At 38.3% G+C, this 24,498-nt stretch overlaps 2 protein-coding genes across 2 annotated transcripts in view; one reads left to right on the top strand and one right to left on the bottom strand.

Annotated features, from left to right (window-relative positions):
* Positions 1-161: 161 nt before the first annotated feature.
* acmsd (aminocarboxymuconate semialdehyde decarboxylase) lies at positions 162-6,074 on the bottom strand. The gene is made up of 10 exons (XM_079882379.1): positions 5,629-6,074; positions 5,010-5,054; positions 3,824-3,920; positions 3,565-3,614; positions 3,182-3,418; positions 2,942-3,035; positions 2,694-2,789; positions 2,394-2,566; positions 854-952; positions 162-640 (listed from the first exon to the last, which is right to left on the bottom strand). Exons 1-10 carry the CDS (start codon positions 5,683-5,685, stop codon positions 578-580), a joined length of 1,011 nt encoding a protein of 336 aa, XP_079738505.1. The 5' UTR covers positions 5,686-6,074; the 3' UTR covers positions 162-577.
* Positions 6,075-9,085: 3,011 nt separating this feature from the next.
* tmem163a (transmembrane protein 163a) overlaps positions 9,086-24,498 on the top strand; it is a 34,904-nt gene continuing 19,491 nt past the window's right edge. Inside the window, exons 1-2 of the mRNA XM_079881181.1 lie at positions 9,086-9,436; positions 12,954-13,073. Coding sequence (XP_079737307.1) covers positions 9,247-9,436; positions 12,954-13,073 — 310 coding nt within the window. The 5' untranslated portion in view covers positions 9,086-9,246. The remainder of the gene's footprint in view (positions 9,437-12,953; positions 13,074-24,498) is intronic.

The following is a 24,498-nucleotide window of genomic DNA, read 5'->3' as shown; positions in this document are numbered from 1 at the left end:
GGGGATTTATTATTTAATAAATGATAATAATAATAATAATAATAGGCCTAAAATAATGGAATTAAATAATTAAAGGATTAAGGGATTTAAAGGAATAAATAAGCAAGAATGGTAAAAGTTCTAGGTCTAATTAGTTATTAAGTAATCAATTTAAACTATTTGAAAATAATATTTTATTTTAAAATGTGCACACATTCATTCGTATTCGTATGTCTATGTCTTTCCAGCAACTCTTGTTGCGTTGTGACCGTGACAGTAAGACAGACCCACCTTCTTTGATTTGATTGGCCATCTTGATCACTTTGACATTGATGTGCGCTGTTAGACAATGAGGCAGACCAGCCTAACAAATTTATTCAGCCTAAAATTTTATCATCCTAACAACAAACAGCTTTACTCATTCTACACTAACATGATAAGATAAGACAAATAAAATGAGAAAATATGAATTCTATTTTTTTTCATAGCTCAGACAAAATCATTTGCACTCCCAAACTCTGCCTATGGTTTAATTATCATTTTCCAGCTCTTTGGTCTAATCACTTCTGTTCTAATAGACATCAATACAACTGATCAGTCACTCAAACTGTTTTCTTGACAGTCCTAAAAATTCCAGAGCATTCCCAGCAAGCAGTTTATCCTAAAAAAAAAAGAGTAAAATAAAGATAAGCTGTAAAATGACAAGCATTTGGATATTAGTATGCTGTACATGCACTTAATATTTATTAACTTCATCATAGTATTATTACCGATACCCAAACTGAATATTTCAGCAGCAACATAGAAGATCAATGTATTTGAAATTTGAAAAAAACCTAGTGTGTTCAGATAGAAAGATAGAAGTTTCTTATACCTTTAGCAAACTATCAAACTCATCCATGGATTCAATCAATGCGCCTGGCTCCAGTTCCCCCAGTGGGAATGGGTAATCTGTTCCTAACATCACTTTATCCTGCAAAAAGCAGAAACCTTTATTACAGTTTTTCTCCATTGGTTTGGCTCATTTCTTGAAACAGAAATTACATTCTCAAAACTCTAAGATCATTTGGCAAAACAGTCTTACAGCTCAGCACAATATATAGCTCACTTGCAAAAGCTCATATCTCTCCCAAAACTGTTCACTCATGCTTCAAAACTAAATTCCTTTCCCATATAAAGAGTCAGTGCCACGGAAATGGCAAAGACCCTTCTCAATTGCTTTGGCTCATTTCTTGAAACAGACCGGACGTTCTCAACACTCTTGGTGCTTTTGCCAAAATAACGTGGATGGTTCGGCACAACACCATGGTTCACCTGCAAAAGTTCATACCTCTCCCAAAACAGTTCACTCATGTGTCAAAACTAAATTTCCTTCTCATTTAAATAGTCAGTGGCCCCAAAATGCTTCGTCCCTTTGGCATTGTGTAAGCACTGCAAGTCAAAATGTTTAGATGTTTTGTCACTATGGCAGAGGACCATTGAAATATCCCTCATGTCCACCTTTCAGTCTTAGCCCAGTCCTTCACTGACAGTGGTTACTGTACTGTTTTTTGTCTAGCTAACAGAATACAATTGTGTATAAAACTGAAAAAAAGAAATAGGATTTGCTCAACACTCTCCACCTCCAAGCGGAGAAATACTCCTCAATAGGATTGAGGAAAGGAGAGTAAGGTGGTAGGAACACCATGACCATCCTTGGATGAATAGTGAACCAGGCCCTGATGAGCAGGCCACGATGGAAATTCACATTGTCCCATACAATGACATATTGTGGTAGGTGAAGCCCTACGAGACCTCTCTCATTTTCAGGGATCAAATCAAAATGAAGGCGGTCCAAGAAGATGAGGAGCTTCTGTGTATTGTATGGGCCAAGACTGGGGATGTGAGTGGCCACGCCATTCTCAGATATGGCAACACACATAGTTATAATTATGGTCTTGACTAATTTTGACAATTGAACAGACTATTGTGCATGTGATGACTTATACAATGAAATGACGCTGACACGTTTTGGAGCAAACAACCATTAGACTGAGAATCAACAATCAGTTTAGATCAACAAGATCTATTCACTTGGAAATTGTGCTAAATGTAGGCTACCTGTACTTAATCATTTGCAAAGATGTACTGAGACATTGAGACATGTAGTTAGACATTTGCAATTTGATGAAATGAATGAGAAATTCAATTCTGTTGTGAACAATTGCCAAGTGGTTTGGAGGTTTGTCCATGTTGTTTTGAGAATGTCATTTCTGTTTCAAGAAATGAGCCAAACCAATGGAGAAAAACTGTAAAAAATAAAATAACACATAAAAGAGTTCACTAACTTCACTTAGCCCATTGTTGTAACTCAACAGTATGGTGGTTGCTAGGGGATTTAGCATTACTGCTGGTATAAGAATTCAAATTACTACCTTTCCTATGACTTCCATGAGTAACTTCAGTGAAAGTGGGTCATGCACTAGAGAGTCAGTGTAGAAAGATCCTATGTATTTGCGTGGGTTGATTTTGTTGTCGACGGCACAAAGATCAGGGCGCACATTAAAGCCATGCTCAATTCGGCCAATGGTGTATGGAAAAGCACCACCTGGAACACAAAGTATATGAACTATAACACCACATCCACACCACAAAAAACACACCTGTCTTTATAGTTCAAGGTTATCATTGTACATGAAATCATGATTATCCAAACATAGCATGAATATTTTTACCTCCGTGAGCAAAGCAGACCTTAAGTTTGGGAAATCTTTCAAAAACACCTCCAAAAATCATGGAACAAACTGCCATTGTAGTTTCGGCTGGCATACCTGTCAGAAAGAAATCAAGTGGGGTCAAACAATGACTGGGATATATATACTAGTCTTCAATAAAACTGATTCAATAAAAATGATCACAATCTGCTATTAAATATAAAAAAAAACGTAGAATGCCCCATGTCAAGACACTCAATCAAACCCACCAACTAACCAAGGCAGCCAGTATTTTGCCATTCTGCCATCTGTCTGCATGTCCCACGGATGCACAAATATCGAGCAGTTGAGTTCCTCAGCGGCCTGTTGTAAGAGGCCAAATACTTTTAAAATGCCCTACACACACTGGGACACAACTGAATGACTACTTGACAAAAAAAAAAAGAAAAAAAGACACCAAATACTTTAGTGTGAATGTGGCATGTTCTACTAAAGGCAAATGCACTTACAGCATAGACAGGATATAGCTCTGGGGCATTGAGGTCCCATGTGTTTATATGGGAGCCAATTTGCACTCCAGGAAAGCCTAGCTGTTTCACACACCGTCTCATCTCTTGTACAGCTAGATCAGGCGCCTGCATGGGCAGAGTGCCCAGCCCAACAAAACGCTTTGGGTATCGCTTCACTGTATCAGCCAGATCATCGTTCAGAATCCCACACAGGTCCAGTGTGTCATGGGGTTTGGCCTTAAGAAATGCAGAGGAACATTAGACTGAAATAATCGACGACAAGCATCAAAAAGAATTTACAGTAGTACTGTAAAATAGGTAAATATGGGATTTTATGTAATCTAAGAGAAAAGTGTAATTGAAACTTTTACACTGATTCTTACCCAGTAGCTGAACATCACAGGCACAGTGGATAGGGCCTGTACTGTCACTCCTGAAAAAAAATTAAAACAAATCTCTGTAAAAATAAAACAATGAACTAAAGTTGAACTGTTCTGTAGATAAAGTAGAAATAAGTCAAATAAGCACCACAATATGTCAAATAAGAATTAAAAGATATTTGTACGCACACACGCACAGACAGACAGACAGACAGACAGATAGATAGATAGAACTGAAGTTGAACACTGCTTCACTCTTTACCATGTTTGTCCATATCCAGAATCCGAGCATCTGCATCCCAGCAGTTCTCCTGGATCACTCTGAACAATGTTCCATCCTTCATCATTTTAGCTTCTCCCTGGTACACAAAAACCCATGGTGTTTCTTTTAAGAAGATATTTTCCGCATCTGACATTTCTGTGAATTTCTGACACATTGCTACATGACAGTTAGTATTTTCAGCCACTTGGTGGCAGTGGAGAGCAAAGTCAAATTCACACAGTAATACAACGCAAAGGACTTTGGAATGAGAGGAGGTGCAACGTTTCTGGCGTGACAAGCACATTTTACATCAGGAATCAATGTTTATTTGCAGATCAAAGAATATAGATTTTCTTTGAATATGGAGTGTCATTCATTCAACCAAATACAGTTTATTTAAAAAGTTTTATTTTTGTTTTATTATTGCAGTCATTCGCTCTATATTGTTGTATGTTTATTAGTTTATAAGGCACAGTTGAAATGGTAAGATTTATTAAAGTCTATGTGTGTGTTTATGTGCAGCAGCCGCATTGTTGTGCTCAAGATGATCGGGTTTTATTCTGCTACTTTACTGAAGCTAAACCCCATGTGGAGCTCTACAGCTGCTCTTACAGGGAGCCCAGGGAAGGCCTGATGTCCTCTTTTTCCACACACACACACACACACACACCCCTGACTGATAATCTAAAAAAATAAGTATTTTTTAAAGAAAAGGTTTAAAAAGAAAAGCAGAATTGCCTGATAAGGAATTCAAGCAAAAAAACTGGACTGCTTAATGAGCATTTTTTCCCCATTATGTCTGTTTATTCAGTTTTAAAATAGTTCTTCCTACTGCAGCGTAGAACAAAATAAGTCTGAGTCGACCAGAAACCACCAGAGACACCAGCAGAAACGCAGTACAGAACAATCCAATTACTCTAAAGGCCTGCAGGTATGAGGCTGGCAGAAGTTTTAACATCCTCCTGCTCTGAGTGGAGGATCAGATCCGTCTCTGCTGCCCACTCATTCCTCATGGGGGTCGTAACATACTCTCACACACTCACACTTTCTCTCAGGAAGAGCTCATGCCAGCTGGATCTATGGCCAAGCATGCAGAACCTTTTCCATCCAGCTGGTGTTCTTCCACTATCATCATCAGTGCAGGAAAACATTTTGTTTCATGTTCCAGTGCAGATTTTAAACTTACTTTGCAGTGATGGTGGAGTTGAATGAATCCATCATATCCATACCTCTGTGAAACATGAAATGTCAATATTGAAGTTAATTTTATAATGTAATTTTATGCTATAATAATATTACACTTTTGCTATGGCAATAAATGATTGACTAAATAAATAAACTTGGCTTTAATTTGCTTGTTAAGACATGAGAAATGATTAATAGAATTCTTCCTTAGCTCGGTCAGATAAACAAGCAATAAAGGTCAGGGTTAGTGATCAAACCCTTTCATTAATGTTTAACAGATGCATACATATTATTATGAGTAAATCTGTGGCCGTGTCTTGTCGTGTCACTTTTAGTATTGAAAAAACATTTTTAACATTAACATATAATCTAAAAATTGAAAAGCAGATGTCCTTTATATTTGGACAGGCACACTTTAGGCCTATATTAAATAAACTTTAATGTACAGCTGACCCAAACATATCAAAATCCAACAGGGGCAATATAGAGGCTTGTCTAAAGACGCAAGGCAACTGGCAAGTGAAATAATTGAAAAAATGACAAATATGTTATAAGCCACTTAATCCATAACTCATTATGACCCATAACTAAAGATAACTTTCACACCTTACGCAACCTACCTGTTTCAGGTCGGGCCATTCCTTTGGTAAAATATGATTATGAATATCGATCTTCATTCTGCTGACATTAAGAGCTCAATTCTTAAGTCAGAAGTTTTGACAGGCTTGCAGACTGAATGTTCACTCCTCGTGCAGTTGTGAATGTTCAGCAGTGTGTGAAGCAGAAAACAAACATTCCCACCCCTGAGTCCGGTCTTTTGAAATGGCCCAATGAAAACCCCTGGAAGAGAGACACCAACCAGCACCATTAGCTTTTTATAACTTGTGAATACATACTGTACCTGTATACATGTTATGTATTGTCTGAACAAATTCATGTTTGTAACTTGTGAAATATATGGCCAACTTTTACTAAAAAAGGTTAAGACAAATGAACAAACATTAAAAATAAGGTTTAAACATATATAAGGAGAGGCTGCTGTCTGCAATTACCATTTCATGTCTGTTTCGAAAAATCTAGGAAATATCACTTTATCTAAATAACTTTACATCCTGCACAACAGTGACCTCTAGCGGTTACTGGAGGTAGTACGTCAGAAGCTACTGGGCTGGCATTTATCTTGTATTCTTGCTGTTGAAAAAAACAGCGCCTTAGCTACCTGTTTTAAGGAAGAAGAAGAAAATCCACTGTATTGGATTTAATCCAGTACGTGTTCGCTCTACAAACTGCAGCCAGGACATCCTGAGAGGTTTGGGCACGAGTCTGTTAAAAAAAGGTGGACAGCCAGGGAGGGAAAGTTATAGTAATGTCGCTCAGGTCCACTATTTGCGACCCTGTCCGTTGCTTGGTTACGTGCACAGCCGGGCGCTTTAACATTCTTTTTTTTCTTTTTTTTTAAATTCCGTTTGGAGCTTTCGTTCGCGGGAAAATGTCCATTGTCAATAGTGTAGAGATGTATGATGACGCACAGCTCACACAGAAGTCAAACCAAACAGATTGCTGTTGGTGACCTTGGAAAATCCGACAACTAGAAATTGAAAACGGCATGGGGAAAATCGTTCAGACGCGAAATTCCAGATCGCGTGGATCTCGCAAAAACATGCCGAACAACGGCAATGTGACCGCACTTTAACCAGCTATTTTTGTCCGAAACTTATGTTCACCCAAAAATGTAAATGATTTTTTTTTTTACTAATTCTTTCTACCAGGCCTATACTTTTTTTTTTTTTTTTTTTACTCACCCATGTTTCAAACCCGTATTAATGTATTTATTCTGTTGAACACAAAAGAAGATATTTTGAAGAATGTTCGTTGGTAACCAGACAGTTGAAGCCAGGCAACCATTGACTTCCATAGTAGGAAAAAAAAAAAAAGGTGCACGTGGCCGCCATTTTGGATTTCGGATCAGCGAGTGTGCGGTTAGACACTTCCGGTTTCGCATTACGCCCAGTGCAGGGAGCCAGAGAAAGCCGAAATTTATCTTTTATAGTTGTTTATAGAATCAATTATCACTTAAAATACTACTAAGATCCATATTACTATCACACGAGCCAATGGCAATTAAATTAACGGATGCATAGTCAGATTATGAAATACAACTGTTCACGAACAGAAGATTATGGAGGCGGCATTATGCCGTGTTCCAGGCAACCAGTAACCCGTGTTTTTCCAACCTTATACCAGTGAAAGTGCACTGGAACGGCAGTCAATCGTGACTTCCCACCCATGAACTCGTACTAGATCGATGTACTCCCAGTTACGAGTTGGAAAAACACGGGTTACAGGTTGCCTGGAACGCGGCATAATGCGAAACCGGAAGTGTCTAACCGCACACTCGCTGATCCGAAATACAAAATGGCGGCCACGTGCAACTAGCCTGATGGTGCCTTCACGTGCTATGGTAATTATGGTAAATACCAAAAGCCGACGTGGAAAATGCACATGAACATCCCCTCATGTGGTATTTTTCACTGTGCAGCTCGTAGAATATTTTGATGCACGAGTTGCTGAGATGAGATAACCTTTGACCTTTTCAAAATGGCGGAGAGCAACGTAAGAGTCGTGAATACTGTTAGCAGATAGTTTTTGTAGCCTATACAATGTTGTGTCATTAACAATTGTAATATAATGCGTTAAAGGAGAACTCCGGTCAATTTTAACATTGAGCTCATTTTTTTGTACATTTGGAGTGCTGTCAATACAGAGAACAACGACAAAAATCGGTGTTGCCTACACCGTGTTATCCTCTTTTTAAAATTTGCACCCTGTTGACTTCAATGGGGCAAGTTTTAAACCTGCTTTTAGCCTCTTAACATCCTTGATGTGTCATTACAAGTGCACAGGTCATTAAGTGATTCCTTCGGAGTGAACGCGGGTGAATCTGACTGCAGTAGATGTGCAAGATATGAATAAAAATGATGTTTATTCAGCCAGCGCACATTTACATCCTGTTTTCGGTCGAAGTCCATAGTAATCGATTGTCGAGTTCACGCGCATAATGCTAAAAGCTAAAAGCAGGTTTAAAACTTGCCCCATTGAAGTCAACAGGGTGCAAATTTTAAAAAGAGGATAACACGGTGTAGGCAACACCGATTTTTGTCGTTGTTCTCTGTATTGACAGCACTCCAAATCAAAAAAATTAGCTCAATGTTAAAATTGACCGGAGTTCTCCTTTAACACTCAATTTTCAAATTTGCCGCAATTTCCTTGGTTCATATTTAATCATTTTATGTCGTTTTTTAATTTTTATTTTATTATTATGTTTTAATAATCAGAAAGCACCACATTTATGGTTTTTTGTTTTTTTTTGTTTTTTTGTAAAGATAAAAAAGATACTCTACTGACACAGACCTTGCGGGTACTACATTACACAACAAAAGCACTTGAACACAACACACTGGTAAATACCAGTTCACAAGTGGAACATATCTTTTCCATAGCACATGAAGGCAGCATTAGTCAACTGTCTGGTTATCTTCTTTTGTGTTCAACAGAAGAAAGCAACTCACCAACATAGGGGTGAGAAAATAATGACAGAATATTCTTTTTTTATATATAATTCAAATTAAATTGTCACTTATATGTAGACATAAAGCAATTGCCTAGCCTGCTAATTATAAGATTGAATCACATTTAAAACAAGTGCTTGTGTGATTTCTTAGCCTAACACAACTAACCTACTAGTAGGCTATGTAAACAAACATTCCAGACTTGAATGAATAACAAAACTTAAAAAAGACAAGATTATATGAAGTTTTTCATTATCATGGATTTGTGGCAGCTACTGACTTTGTATAAAACAATAATAAAACAGAAACAGTTTCTCAAATCTGTGTCAATCGAAGGAGGAACTACAACTGAACTGTACAGCTACTGTACGATCAGATGACGTGCAAAATAAGAAAAGTCAATGTTGAATCTAGAGAGCGAGGCAGCATCTTAACCAAACTATCCCCATGTCAAATGACAGTTGGGTGGCTGCAGTTCTTGCGCTCGGATTGGAGTTGTTCTCGGTGGGAGGGTGGGGTGGGGGTCCGTTGCTGATGCTGGGCAGATTGCGTTTATCTCCGCATCTCTGCTCCGTTACCCTTAATGCTCCCACTGGATGGCTGCGCGTCGCAGTTCGACGTGAGATCATTTATTGAGGGCTTCATCTGATTTCAAAAAAGCTAACAAACATGACAGACAGTACGACTTCTGATCCATGCCCTGTTCCCAATCCGACTATTGTGGACCCGTCGGCTGTGCGAAACGGACAATGCGCCGCTGCCCAGGATCCAAACCTACCCAAAAGAGGGAGCCAGGGCGATCCTTTCAATATGGACCGGGACCAGGAGATGAAAATCACAGATAGCGTTGAGGGACAAGGTAAACACACATCATCTCTCTAACAGATCAGGCTGTACTTTTGTAGAGTTGTTACAGAAATGTATTTAAAAAAGACAATGGTATTCTTTAAAGTAGAATCTATTTGGGGTGTGATGTGAATAAGACTAAGGAGGCTCGCAAAGGTTGCGGTCAAAAGGAGCACGCAGGCGCTCTTGAAGCTATTAATAATTCAGGTGAGCACAAAAAAAAAAAAAAAAAAAAAAAATTCACAGTAGCCTAGCCTATAAGTTAAAAAACGGACCCGAGATTTAACATCTTTTCTGGGTTTGCACGTTTAAGAGTTGGATAGGCTATAGTTTAACAACATAAATTTAAACTAAATAGCTTTTTAACGAATAGATGGACATGTTATGAATTTCAATGGAGCAGCAATGCGATTTTAAGTTATTGCAATTCGAAATTTGACATTTACAACAGAATGTGTCATTTAGCACTTTTTTTTAAAAGAAGTTTATTTAATGTCCTCACACCTGTTTTGTAACTTCATTTTTTGTGCGTTTTGACAGTAAAGTGGTTATATAATTTGAACGGTTGTTTGGGTCAAAACATAAAATTCAAGGCAATTCAAATGAATGAATTAATTGTGTTTGTATTTTTTTGTATTAAATCTCCATTCTAGTTTTCTTTAGCAGTTTCTAGAATTCTAGACTAGTTGACTTTAGCAGTGGACTAATGAGGTGCTTTTGTCAACATGCATGTTATTGCTACAGACTCAAACCACTTTTTCATGATTTGGGAGGAACAAATGTTTATGATCTGGCCATCTATGTTGGTTACGTTCCTGCTATAGGCTAAAGACTGGAAACTTTGTTTCTACTTCTGCTCAAACCGAATCTACGGCTGACTCACACCTCAGTGGAGATGTTCAGACAGAGGTGCATCTTATCTCATATCAGCACTTCCACTCTTAGAAGCAGCATTACTCTGCACCTGCAGGATCTGAGTGTTGCTGTATGCTGTAGCACCCCCCTGTGCAATCAGTTTGAGCCACTGAATTATGCATAAGACCCTTCAATTCTCCACTGGTGAAATTGTGAGGGCATTAGAATAAGTCTTAGGAAATCTAAGACGTCTAAGAAAAAGACTGATGGGGATGGAATTCATGCTGGTCTACTATTTTGGTGATCCATTTCATATTTCATAATACAACAACCTGTGGTTGTTCACTTTACATGCCGCTCGAACACTCTCTTCCTGTCTAAGCTGCAATGCAGACCAAGCTTGTGTCATTTAGTCAAATATCTGTTTGCTCATGACTTGCAGTTACTTGAACTGGCAGTGGCAGCCATCAGGATGGACAGCTAGTTTAGGATAGAGCTCGCATTGGCTGCCTTCAGTAAATTCTACACACACATAAAGCAAGTATAGACTTTAAGCCACCGTGCCAGTTGGCAGTCAGAATTGTTGGCACTACTGTCTTATACTTTTGAAGAAAATATTAAAAAACATTTCTACTTAACTGCAGTTACATAAAATGGGGTCACAATTTGTTTAAACTAAAGTAATATGGATTAAAAACAGTTTCTTCATATTTATTCATTGAATTTGAACATGCAGCCCAGTTGTCAGAAATGATGCATGTTGTTAAGGGAAGCATATCCTGTTTTTCTAAGTTACATCATTAATTCTGAAATGGCTTAATTCCACTTAGAGATTTTCCTAAAAGTTTAATAAAAAGCAAATCTTTTAGTCGATGTCCTTTAAGCCATTGAGAGGAATGTTTCTCTCTCTTTCATGTAAACCCTATTAAGCATGGAAGAATTGCTGGGTCATGTGGATGTCCTGCTTCCACATGATTAGCAGAGGGATGGAGTGGGGGCAGGCCCTTTACATTGAGTTCCAACAAACTGAACAAATGTACTGTGTGTAAAGGTTTGTGTGGTAATAGATCTGGACAAACTTGACTGGAGTGTGTTTTGGTTTGGAAATGAAATAGTTTGGAACTTATGGGTTACATTTGTGTGAGTGCAACACATGCTCCCCATCCTTACTGATGAAATAAATCATGTGAGCGGCCACATTCCCCAGCTCTGTTTTTCAGCTTTTACAATCACACTGACTGACCACCTATTGACTCTGTGCTCATAACCCTCAGCATGTGACTTCCACAGGCCTGACAGATCAGTTCGGTGTACATGGGGGAAGATACACACAGCTTCCCACTGTCACGATGACATAGCTGCCATTCATTTTGAACAGATGACAAAGGCATATTTGAGTTTTACCTTTTTGGCAAACACAGCACAATATAAACATTGCTTGGACGCTTAACAATAGACAGTCAACAGGTTCTGCGGCTTCTGTTCACTTAGTCTTATTCATAATTACACTCACGGATTAAATTTGTGACCTGTGGTGTTGTATATCTCTAATAATGACCTGATAAAGACTCTGTTGAGGGACACAGATGTATTGTCTCGCACATACTGTGGAGTACCTCAGCTAAACATTTATCTATCAGCTTGTAAGGTATGCTGTTGTTTGTGGAAGTCTGTTTCTGCCTTGGAGCAAAAAAATTAAAAAGGTAATTGTGAGACAAAGTTTAAAAATGAAGAAATAATGTCACTTTCTTTCTCTTAATTGTGACTTTATATTTCACAGTGTGACTTTATCTCACAAAGTCATATTGAGAGATATAAAAGTTACATTACCGTTCAGAAGTTTGTGTTGTTTTTTAAAGATATTAATACTTTAATTCATCAAAGATGCAGTAAAGACATGAAGGCCCGGTTTCACAGACATGGCTTAGATTAAGCCAGGATTAGACCTTAGTTCAATTAGGGCATTTAAGTAGCTTTTATAAACATGCCTTAGAAAACAAAAAAAAACAAACATTACTGGTGTGCAACTTAAGACAAAAAAAGTTGCTTTCAGTTAAAACAGTGCAAACATTCATTTAGGCATATAGAAACTGGGGGTTATTACTGTATATTACAAAAGATTTTCACCTTATTCACCAAAAAATTTCAACAATAAAAGAATAAATGTTTCTTGAGCAGCAAATCATCATATTAGTCATACAATCATACAAATATTATACTATTTTTACTGTAGTTTTGATCAAATAAGCAAAAGACTTTTAAACACTATAGCGTACATTACACGATATGAGGTCATAAGTACCTTTTCATATTTTACTCAGAGGTGGAAACAGGCTTTCATCGCTGTCTCATCTTCCAGTAGCTTAAGATCTCGCAGGGCTGCTAGCAAACAGCAATTAAAGTCATATCATTTGTGACTTGATACATGATAAACTGAATTTATTAGTGGCATCTAAATGTTGTTGAAACCATTTTGCTCTGCTAATTAAACACAGAGTCATTGCCCCACAGTGCAGATTCATTTCTGCTCTTTAATATGTCTCTACCCTCTCCCTCTCAATGCCTGTCATGGTCCAGTGAGTAAATAATCAGCCCCTGTTGTTTGCTTCCCTATAGAGCACTTAATGTAATTGTATAATGGCCTTTAACCAGTGTTTTATTTACTTTTTTGACAGGTCTCTTGGAGAGCAGCATGCGCCTGAAGCCTCATGAAGCTCAGAGTTACAGGAAGAAAGCTCTGTGGGTGTCCTGGATCTCCATTGTGGTGACGCTCATCCTGGCTGTGGCCGCTTTCAGTAAGTTCATGGTGATGCTTTTCCTGGCTGTGGCAAGCAGTCTTCAGGATGTTCAGCTAGTTTTGGTTAGAACTAGTCTTAATCACCCACAGACCGCCCACAGTCTGTTCACCGACTGTCTGATGCATATCTCACACAATACTGGAAGATACTGCTTCCTCAGTCTGGCAAGTTCCAGGCTGATTGGCTGACGGAATTATGATTACTCTGATTACACATTTTCTGTACAGCTGTTCGCAGTTATGGCCCAAAATTATTATTTAAAAAATTCACGCCACTATTGTGGTGTGATAAATTTCAGATAAACCTGGCCCTAAACGGAGGAGTACATGAAAATCCTCCTGTCTAAGTGGGCCGTTTTTGGCCAAATTAAGCTGCAATGTGGACCGGACCTTATGCTGTTGAGTCAAAGCCCTGGCTATGTGAGACTAGCTTGAACTGGCAGTGGCATCCATCAGGATGGGCAGCTAGTTGAGACTAGAGCTGGCAGAGCAGTCTTCAGTAAAAGTATAGGATAGAACTTGCCAACTGCACATTTTTGGCATGGCTGAGTTATAGCTCTTAAATCCTTTATAGGCTTAGTAGTGTTTGCTGTCATAGTGCTAAACATTATTTTCTATTTTTCTGGTTAGGTAGAAAACAGACACAGAGTTACATCTATATATTTTTTTTATATCTGAAGTAAACAAACAAGCAAATAAATAATATAAAATAGTAAATACTAAAAAGATTCTATAATATAAAATAAAGTAACTGAGCAACTGTATTGATACAGCACACAAAGTTTCTGGTAAACCTACCTTATTAAATTCACCATAAATTATTCAGAACTGTATCAAATGTATGAACACATTTTATTTTGCCAATATAGACTGTTTTGCCTGCTAATCAGCGGTCTTGCAGATGACTTTATGCTGCTTTGAAACTATTTATTATGAAACATTAAAAATTAAAAAGGTGTAAAATATTGAAAAGGTTTCTCATATTCTGATATTCGATAAAAAAAACTAATATTTTTTTCAAATTATATTTTTATGAATACAAAAAAACAACAACATTTGTTTGGGGGATTTAGTGCAATGAAAAATTAATGCTTTATTTAATTATTAAAGGGTTAGTTCACCAAAAAATAAGTTTTTTTTCTCTCTGTTGAACAAAACAGAAGATATTTTGAAGAATGTTGGTAACCAAACAGTTGACTGTAGCCATTGACTTCCATAGTACTTATTTTTCCTACTATGGATATCAATGGCTACCCTCAACTTTCTGGTTATCAACATTGTTCAATGTATCTGCTGTTTAGTTCAACAGGAGAAAGAAACTCATACAGGTTTGGAACACATGAGGGTGAGTAAATTATGACATAATTTTCCTTTTTGGGTGAGCTAACCCTTTAATGATTTAATTGTAATATCATGTATACTATTTCACTCACACTAGCTGCCTTTGTAATTTAGGTCCGTCTCAGTGGGTTTAACATATTTGGGGCCCCTTGCCATTTCTTGACATTAGCCTCTTAACTGCTCATATGATTGAGGCAACATGCAGTCCAGGAATGTTGCTCATTTTAAAGGAGGTGTAACATATATGCTGCAGAATCAGATACTCATTAAAAATGTCAAAATTCAAATATCTATACAGTGATCCGAAGATTTGCAAGCAACCTTGTTTCGTTGATGCTTTTTTTGTCTTCACACCCTTAATTTAGAGAGCACTAGGATGTATTTTCCAAGCATTTTATCATTAGAATGAATGTGCTTTATACATCATATTTATGCAATGCTTTTAGAAACACAATATAGCGTGTATGAAGATGAAGCACATGCACAAAGAGGAAGCGAAGGAAAAATGTGAAAGGTTGACAGGATGTTTCAGGATTTGCTTGCCAGATGACGATGACTCCCCCATCTGAGTCTTGGTTTCTGCCAAGGTCTCTTCCTCATTCTACCTAACCATTCATTCTTTCTTGCCATTTTTGCCTTTGTCTCAAGTCTTGTGAAAAGCTTATGTAAAATTGTATTTAAAAGGAAGAATTGTCGTAAGACATAAGCTCAGAGAAATGAAGATTAATGCTACGGCCCTGAAATGAAGAGAAAAGCAATTTCTCATCCCCATATCTTTTGTAATGTATACGCTTTGTAATGCAGTCATCTACATTCACCTACACCTTACAAACAGACACACATGACATGACACCCTACTGACACATGCACATCATTATATCATCCCTGTCTATATTGTAATCTTTATTTCGTAATATGATGTTTAACGGAGAAGAGGAAGTTGGCATTTGGCCCATACCAAGCAGACAGTCTGTTTATCACGAGTTGTCCATAGTGATAAAGCGTATGGTTGTTGGACATTTAACATGACAATAGTCACTGTGTTGTCGGAGACTGTGAACTTTCCAAAAGCTACAAATGCTGTTTTAAATTCAATATCGACTGTGTCTACAGTTTGTACCAGTCGATTTTTTCTGCCTCCGTAGCCTTAATTTGCGCAAAACCCATGGCTCATCTGTCCACGTGCAGTCTGAATTTCTCATGCTGAAACAGCATGTTTAACTTGTCCTCTGTGTTTTGTAAGACATAATAATGTGGCTTGTGGCAGAAGTCACTACACTGTCACTCTTACATCGCACAGTCACACTCTCACTGTAAAAAATCGTTCTTCACTGAACAGACATCATGACTCTTGTGATGCCAGTGGTGTGGGGCTTGTGACCGTCTTTGGATTCTCAGAAGAAGAACACCCAGCTTTGTTTTTGTGGTTTGGCCTGAATACATCAATTTTTCCAGATATTTCATGCAAGTGAATTGGGAAATCATATGATATGCTGAATATCTTAACTCATGGGGAATTATAAAACCTATGTTCAGGCAATGCATCTTATTTGAAAGCTCAGAGATTTATTGTGGCTCACAGCAGGAACTGTTGGCTCGCTCTACTAACTTTACATTCAGTGCTAGTCAGGATATTATCTAGTGGAATATTTCAGCAAATGGTAAAGTGATAGTCAATTCAAAAATAATTTTTTTTGTCATTTACTCACCCTCATGTATTTTCTTCTGTATAGGTTCTATAAAGTACCTTAAAGGTTGTTTTTTTTATACAAGATTGAACCTTTTAGGGGTACCCAACATGGGATCATTTTATGGATTTCATTTTAATTAACTAATTCATTTATTTTGATAAAATACTATGAATTTAACAGCTTGTGAACATACTTTATCACTAGAAAGAAAAGGAAATAACCCATTAAACATACAAGTATTATGTAATAATATCATATAATCAAATATCAAAGATGTCCATATTAAAACATTCACTAAATTCAAGGTCTTCTGAAACCACACAGTAGCTTTGTGTGACGAACAGACTGAAATTTCAAAGTTGTTATTCACTGAAAATCTTCTAGTCTAGTGAGCCGTATTGACCGTTGTGGATCACTGTGTTAGTGAATTGACCTTGAGAACTGGATCTGTCTGATTTGTAAAGAAATCATTTAGAATGTTTTAGTGAATTGTATCAATAATTCATTAAAACTCAAAATAAAGATATTTTTCATATTGCAACTTGAACATCTCAAAGAGAGTGTGAGGGCGAGTAAATGATGACAAGTTTTAATTTTTAGGTAAACCTTTTAAGGAAAGGATTAGGTATCTCTTAAATCATAAAGAAAAGTATCTCTTAAATCATCAATTACACGTCCTCTGTAATTAAAACTATTTGAAACATCTTTTCATGACTGTTTTAATTGATCCTTTAAGTTTAAAACATCTATACTACAGAAACATAAAGCCCCTTGTTCTGCTTAAATATCTAATTTGTTCTCATTTATTTTAATGAGAGCTGGTAAAACTCTTAACTAGGGCAGTATTTCTGTGAAAAAGATTTAAGTCTTCCTTTGTACTTATTTTAGATTCAGAGTAATTATATATATTATGTTTCCCATAAGGAAATGAGTCTCCACAAGCTTAATTGACTAGCAGGAAAATACATTAATAACATGTCTGCCAGCCTTTACTTGTCTGTATATTTGACATATAAAAATGATTAAAGCTAAACAATGCTTTTCATTGGCACTTAGATAGAAATGATCAACCTGCAGCAGATGTCACGTCTTTAAAATTATTTGAGATGTGCGTTTTTTAATATTTGCGCAGTTGTTTTGATCAGATGCTGTGTAAAAGATTTGCGTCGTCAATGAAACGCTTCTGCCTACAGCATTGGCCAGGTAGCTTTACTTCCATAAGATGGATGTTATTTCAATGTTAAGCCCTATAATTCCATGTCTTATTAGTTCCACCACCTATTTACTTTTTTTCAATTTAACGCACCGTCATCAAAAGAGCTTGATATTTTGTTCTGCTTCATCAGTCATTGTCATGTAGTAATGGTTTGGTATCTCTCTCCAGCAGTGACTTCACAATAAGTGCCTGTTATCGTTAGTCCATCCTGGTGGACATGATTTTCTAGCTCTAGATTTTTTCCCTCTTACTGTATATTCAATGTCACTTTTATATGATTTCTAGAATATTAAATATTTGACAACATTGGCTTGTTGCTTGAGAGGTTTGATTAAAAAAAATCGATCTTAAAAAAGCCTTACTTTGCAGATGGTTCTATAAGATTTTTTTATATATATTTTTTATAATTTATCATCATTCTTATTATTCTCTTATGTTATTACTGTCATAAAGCAATAAGCATGGGTAATCCTTATTGATTGATTCCTGAGTTAATTCACGAACAAAGCAGAGAGTAGAACAAGTGCTTGTTGAAAAGCTTGATAAGAGTTAGCGAAAGTAAATAAAGCTGGGTGAAGCTTAATGAAGGGTTAGTGTTGTTATTCTTCATGCTGGTGATACAATCTTTGTGTTTTAGAAAACTATTAGCATTTAGTAATTGTTAAGGGCATAGCAACATTTAGCAGTATCTAGTAACTAATTTAAATCTGATTTTTTTCACTGGCTGAATGCCAAATGAGCTCAGAGAATATTTGCCTTTCATGCAAATTATTGTCTCTCTCTTGTTCTTTCAGTGTCACCTTCCTCATATTGCAGTAGCTCACTACATTCACACATTACATTGGCTGTAAAAACAGAAAGCAATTTTTAAAGGAGTAGATCACTCAAAATATATGTTGTTACAAACTAGTATTTTGCTTCTATTGAAGTAGACATTTTTAAAGCATCTTCCAAGAGGGAAGATATAAGAAGAAGAAAAAAAACACCATAAATGCATCATATCACAAAAGCAGTCTACAAGTCATACGGTACATGATCTTCTAAAAATTCTTTAAAAATGTTTAATTTTGGGTTCCCTGGGAAAAATAACAACACACAAGGTTGCTATTCTTATGAATAAATTTGTATTTATATAAATGTCTAGGTTAAGCAGCAAACATGGGGATATTCAGATGTATTATAATGATAATTGACACCTGAACTGGGTTTATAGTAAAAAAATTAGACATTAAACATGTCACAGGATCAACGTGGCACAGGATCAATGTGGCACTCATGGGAATTCAGTATTCTAGTATAAGTCATGATATGTGGAATAATAACTAGACATTTTCATTTTAATTAAGCCCTTCCAATGTGAACCCATGCTGCTTGGTACCAAAATAATACTGAATGTGAGAAAAGATAATGGTGAGTCATTAGCTTGCAATTTCAGCCTTTTTAATGAACCAGTGTGTTGTGCTATATCACGGTGCTTTTCAACGTGAGGTGCAGTGTCTTATTCCATTTCAATGTTGTTACCTACAGAGATCAAATATCTTATGGTAACTTTACATTACAAATGGGATTGTTTAATTGAACTGTCATTTAGCCAGCTGAGTCCAAGTTCTACGGATACAAACAGCGCTGGTCAGAGTTAATTAGGGGTTATGAAAATAGTGTGTGTGAAATATAATATCGCCCATTAGAACAACTTCAATAAGAGCTTGTTGGGTCTTGGTTGAGTGCTGTATCTTTACGCTGCTGTCTTCATCAGCCTCGTCCTGACATGCACTACAGCTATTAGTTTCACAGTATAATGGATTATACAAGCACACGGTGCCAAAAGACAGAGAAGATTTATTCGCTGCAGTTGAACTTTATTCCCAGCTGTCTGTCTTTATTTCTGTCCTGCTGACAGGCATCTTACTGTATATCAAATTCAACCAAGCATTCAGGAGAACGTTTTCACTTCAGATACATTGCGAGTACTTTAATGCTATCCATGTTGGTCTCTTCAGTTCCTCACATATAAGCCCAATTCTTTGTAAATCATTAGGCACTCCCTTTCACTTGTGAATCATCAGTGAGATGTGACATCACCTTTAAAAGGACCGTGGTTGGTGACATTTTCAGTGCAGCAACACATTTCACCTAAAGTCACACCCCATTTTCTGCACGTACTGAATGTTCTTCTCACCTTATCATCATGTTGTGCTGCCTGAAACTATTTTGACCATGTTGATAATAATGATGAAACACAAGATGATGATGATGATTTATTGTTTTGTCCTGGTTTTGCCATCCCCGATGTTGTAAGCTGAGTATATTATGGTATTGTCCCTCTGCAGGACCTGCTTAAAGCATCAAGAAAGGGTTGGCTAAATGAGATGCATTTGTAGCCCTGTAACCCGAGCAGAGCACTGCAGATGTCTGCCATTCTGCTCCATTAGGAACCTGTCTAAACACATTAAGTCTCGGTGTTGAGTTCTCCTTCCAGTCCATTTAGGCGGGACCAGCATCACAAAATTGTTTTCTGATAATGGAACCAGTCTCCTGATAGCAGATATGCTGCTGGTGTTTATGGGACACATCATTAGTCACTGTAAAACTGTACCTGAATGACTCGGGAAGCTTTTTCTTTCTTCCTTCCTTTCCTCCTTTGTGTCTGTTTGTCTCACAAGTATAATTCGTCTCACAAGAATTGCTATACATATTTGTTTGTTCGATTTGTTAATTTATTTAAATATGTTAAAAAACATTTTAATTTAATCATTTGGACGGAATGGCAAATCATTGCTCGAGACATATGGGAACTTCTTTCCCTAGAGAATGTCAATGCCTATTGAATGATGATGGAATCCAGAGACTGTGGTGGTCCATTTGGGAAATGTTTATAATATCTTGGCTTTTAAATTAATTTCTCTGCCTGCTGTTATGATGCTTTTTTTTTTTTTAGTTCAGAGTTGTTTTACTTGTGCGCATGCACTACAGCAATAACGTTGAGTTATGCATATAAATACTGTTCCCAGAAGGAGGGAAACGAGGTACAACACATGACTATGGGATATCGCACTCTTGCACCATCTGCTGAAGACACCTTTATTCACGCCTGAAAGGCCGATGATGCATGACGACGTGGGCGGGGCCACCTGGCCACAGCATATAGATACAGTCGAATGCATCATTACCTTGTTCAGTCCTGATGTGACTGTGCGGGGTTCAGAGGTGTTTTACCTCGTTTCCAGGGGTGCGCATAACTGGTGCGCAGGTGTGGTAAAAATAAATGATGCGCACCAGAAAACGTGGAGGGAAGTGCTTTTAAGTGGCAACATTTTTGGGGACAGGGACACGTTTACTTACTGGAATAGGATCATCAGTCATGATGATAAGTGTGTTCATTAAAGGGGGGGTGAAATGCTATTTCATGCATACTGAGTTTTTTACACTGTTAAAGAGTTGGATTCCCATGCTAAACATGGACAAAGTTTCAAAAATTAAATTGTACGTTTGAAGGAGTATTTCTGTGCCAAAAATTGTCCTTCCGGTTTGTCACAAGTTTCGGAAAGTTTTTTTTGAGTATGGGTATGTGTGACGTCAGATGTAACGGAATTTCCTTATATGGGTTCTAAGGGCACTTCTCCGGTAAGATCGCGGGCGCGCGCGCACTCGTAGACCAGAGCAAGAGAGCGAAAGCAGTTCGCCATCAAAGCGCCCTGCCTGGCTTTTGGGAAGCCAATGTCACCAAAGAAGTGTGTTTTTGGTTGCCAGGGCAAGACAACCCTGCACAGATTCCCAAAGAACCCGGCGTTAAGGCACCAGTGGATGGAGTTTGTTTTTCCTGAGCATGTGTAGACTGTTTGTTCCCTGCATTTCGACGATGATTGTTTTATAAACAAAGCCCAGATCGACGGATTTGCAGATCGTCTAATGCTTAAGGATCGAGCAGTCACAATGATAAAGGTTCGGTGAGTAAAACTGCTTCTATTGTCTCTGTGTGTTGTTACTAGCTCGGCGCGTTAGCACAGCTTTAGCTTCGCCCACAGGGCCCGCCTCCAGCTGCTTGTTTTTTTCCGGAAAGACTCGGTACAGCCTATCTTTCATTATAAATATAATAAAACTAAAGACTTTTTGGAGATATGAAGGATGCAATACTACTCTATAGGTACTCAAGATTAACAGGAGATTGAGTGAAAATTAGCATTTCACCCCCCCTTTAATTATTACGGGTGCAACGGATCGCAGTTGATCTGTCATCCGTACAGACCAGGCCCCACAGTTCGGCATGCATGTGATTCGCAGATTAACTGCTAAGTTTAACCATCATAGAGTGAAAGTTTATCATTTGGACGTGTTTTGTCTTGCCAATTTACACATTCAAACGATTTTAAACTCGGAAAAAGAGGCAAAAATCGGGACTCGCGCGCTGTTATCTGTGCGCACAGCCTCACACACCCGAAGCACGCAGAGAGAGAGAGAGAGAGAGAGAGAGAGAGAGAGGCGTGTTTCAGACGCTTGAACACTGAATTGATTTCTCTTTCGCGTTTACTTGCGCTTGAACGGACAAGTATACTTTCGGTTATGTCATAAGTGAAACCGGATGTGTGTCAGTATATACCGTCTGTGCATTCGGCCTTAAAGTGACAGCAGCCTAATATTCCTGCTGTTGTCTGTGTCATTAATCTTGACACTGAGCCTGATAGCTGTGAAAGCTCTTAAGCTCTGATGACACAGCAGAGCCAACACCTCTTCTGCACATCTTTCAGATATGTGTGGCGCTATAGGGACCTAAGGGCATAACAGGTTGCATACTGCAAGCATGTTTGAACTTGTAATACCTTAAGTGTTTGTTAAACTGCCGCAAATCCACGATAGGGCGGCTGCCCCTCTTTTTTTGGAAGGATGAAGTAACGGCTGAAAAACCTCTTCCCTTGTGGCACCACCTGAATTGCCTCTTTGCTGAGGAGAACATTAAAGGGATAGTTCACTTTGAAATTAAATTTTGGTATGTTTTAGCTTACCTCAAGGGCATCCAAGATGTAGGTGTCTTTTTTTTCGCAGTAGTTTAAATTTTGATATTTTTAGGTCAAACCGTTCTTGTCTCTCAGTCAGATAATGCAGGTCTGTGGTCACTGTCACAAAGAGCATGCACAGAGTCCAAATTAAAACAATTTCCCATCGTCCAAATTAAACAATTCCCCATCGTAAGTACACATTGATGGCCTAAGACACGAAACGAGCGGTTTGTGTGAGAAAACGAACAGTATTTATATCGTTTTTACCTTTTGTACACAGCCACGTCCAAGTGATCTGAAGGCGCGTGCGCTTCCTATTGTGTGACGTGTGCGCAGACTGGTGCATAGATATATACAATAGATGCCGCCTTGGCTGGAATTGGCTGCAATTACTCCACCGTAACAGAGAGGGGTGTGGAAGAAACCGCAGCCAATAGGCCAACTGGAATCGTGCGAAGAAGCCACGGTGATAGTGCTCATGCTCGCCACCGATCGAGACAGACAGCATGGATCCCTAGGCATCACCTGGGGAACCCCGGCGTCTATTTGCAAGCATCGTTGTATATTGCATATCAATGCATTTTCCTCCTCTGTCAGCACATGGCCCGACTGTGAGGTTAATGGTTCTAATGCATTTTGATTGTTTCGACAAATTAACACATGAGAGCAGGCCAATCAACCGACAAACTTAGTTGTCGGTCTCAAATACTGATCCATGCAAGGGCCATCACTTTACTTCCACCCACCACCTCGGGGAAGCCGTGATGCTGCTTGAAAAAAATTAAATCGTCAGAGCATTCCTCGTCCGCATCCAATCATCCCCCTAAAGTCAAAGTTTAGCTCAGACCCAGGGTAGCTAGAGGAACTCTGTCGTGAACAAATTATTCGTGGCCTCCAAAAACAGCGATCACTGCCAGTGATCGCTGTTTTTGGAGGCCACGAATAATTTGTTCACGACAGAGTTCCTCTAGCTACCCTGGGTTGGATCTGCATCCGAAGACAGGTGCGGTCCGTGTTTGGCCACTGCCCCGCCGAGCACACACTGCACGCCGCTCCAGTGTGGAACGATAGTGCTGTCAACAGTGCACACATGTGTTGGGGTTGGAGAGATCCGGCCTAGCGCCAAACACAATTCCAAACACACCGGACAGTGCTCATGAGTATACCATAAACACCCACATGACATAGGACAGGGGCGAGAACTTATGTTCAGATATTTCTCATGAAAAAGTCTGTTAGTTGTGCTAAACTCGAGCTAAAACATTTTCTTTTATGCCTTTTCCTTCAACAAGAGTCACCAACGTGGGTTTTCTTGTGAATGTGGAGAGTTTGGACATTTTGTTTGAGAAAAGCGTTTTAGCCCTTTGTTAGCAACACTAAACTTGTGCTAAAAGCTTTTTTCTTTTCTGCCTTAGTTTCGACAAGAATCACCACCGTGGGCTTTTCTTCTTGCGAAAACGAGGCGTGATGAAATAGCTCTTTTTCCACCGACGGTATTACTGGTATTGTCAGCATTCAGTTCCATCAGTCAGCGCATATATATTCCTGCTGTATATGTGTCCAGTCTATGTGTTCTCATTGTCTAGCTCAAAGGTAGGAAACATCACCTTGTGGACTCCTGCTGTCCATGGTCCTGAATTCCCCCTGGCTAGTGCAGTTTAGTAAGCCTAGACTGAGGTTCAATCATTTTGTTTCAAGTAATGCTTCACATAGAAATGTATGCAGCTGAAAAACTGTTTTTAGTAGCCTATAAAAAAAACCTTGTTGCCCTAAAAAAAAAGTGGTTAAATATAACTAAATACATGATTTAGGAATGCATGAAAGGACACCATATTTAACACTAGGACATTACAGTCTATTTCATCTGAACTCCTGTACTGCTAATGTTCAAATATGGACAGGAACAGCTGCTCCTCTGGAAGCCTGTTGTCATTGCCTCAGACATGTGTTCATGTAGCCTACAGCACATTCACGTGCTGAGCAGGTGCACCTAAAGCATGTCAGCTCATCAGGTCAGCTTTCAACCTTCAATGTTAAAATACTTTTTTTCTGTCTTTAATATATTAGTAAGCTAATTATATAATGATTCCCTAGAAAAGTGCGTTGTCAACTTTACTCGTTTTAGCGTTCCTTTCAGATTTACTCAACCAATTACATTAGTTTGGTTGAACAATGGCAGAC

This window comes from Squalius cephalus, assembly GCF_949319135.1.
Source record: "Squalius cephalus genome assembly, chromosome: 9".
Lineage (NCBI taxonomy): Eukaryota > Metazoa > Chordata > Actinopteri > Cypriniformes > Leuciscidae > Squalius > Squalius cephalus.
Note: the sequence above shows the minus strand (reverse complement) of the source record. Positions and strands in the feature narration are given on the sequence as shown.

Excerpts from the sequence above, each read along its gene's own strand:
- acmsd (XM_079882379.1), bottom strand. The coding sequence starts at position 5,685 with ATGAAGATCGATATTCATAATCATATTTTACCAAAGGAATGGCCCGAC. Across the intron at positions 3,615-3,823 it reads TCTGGATATGGACAAACATG|GAGTGACAGTACAGGCCCTA; the intron begins GTAAAGAGTGAA and ends ATTTTTTTTCAG. Across the intron at positions 3,419-3,564 it reads CTGTGATGTTCAGCTACTGG|GCCAAACCCCATGACACACT; the intron begins GTAAGAATCAGT and ends GCATTTCTTAAG.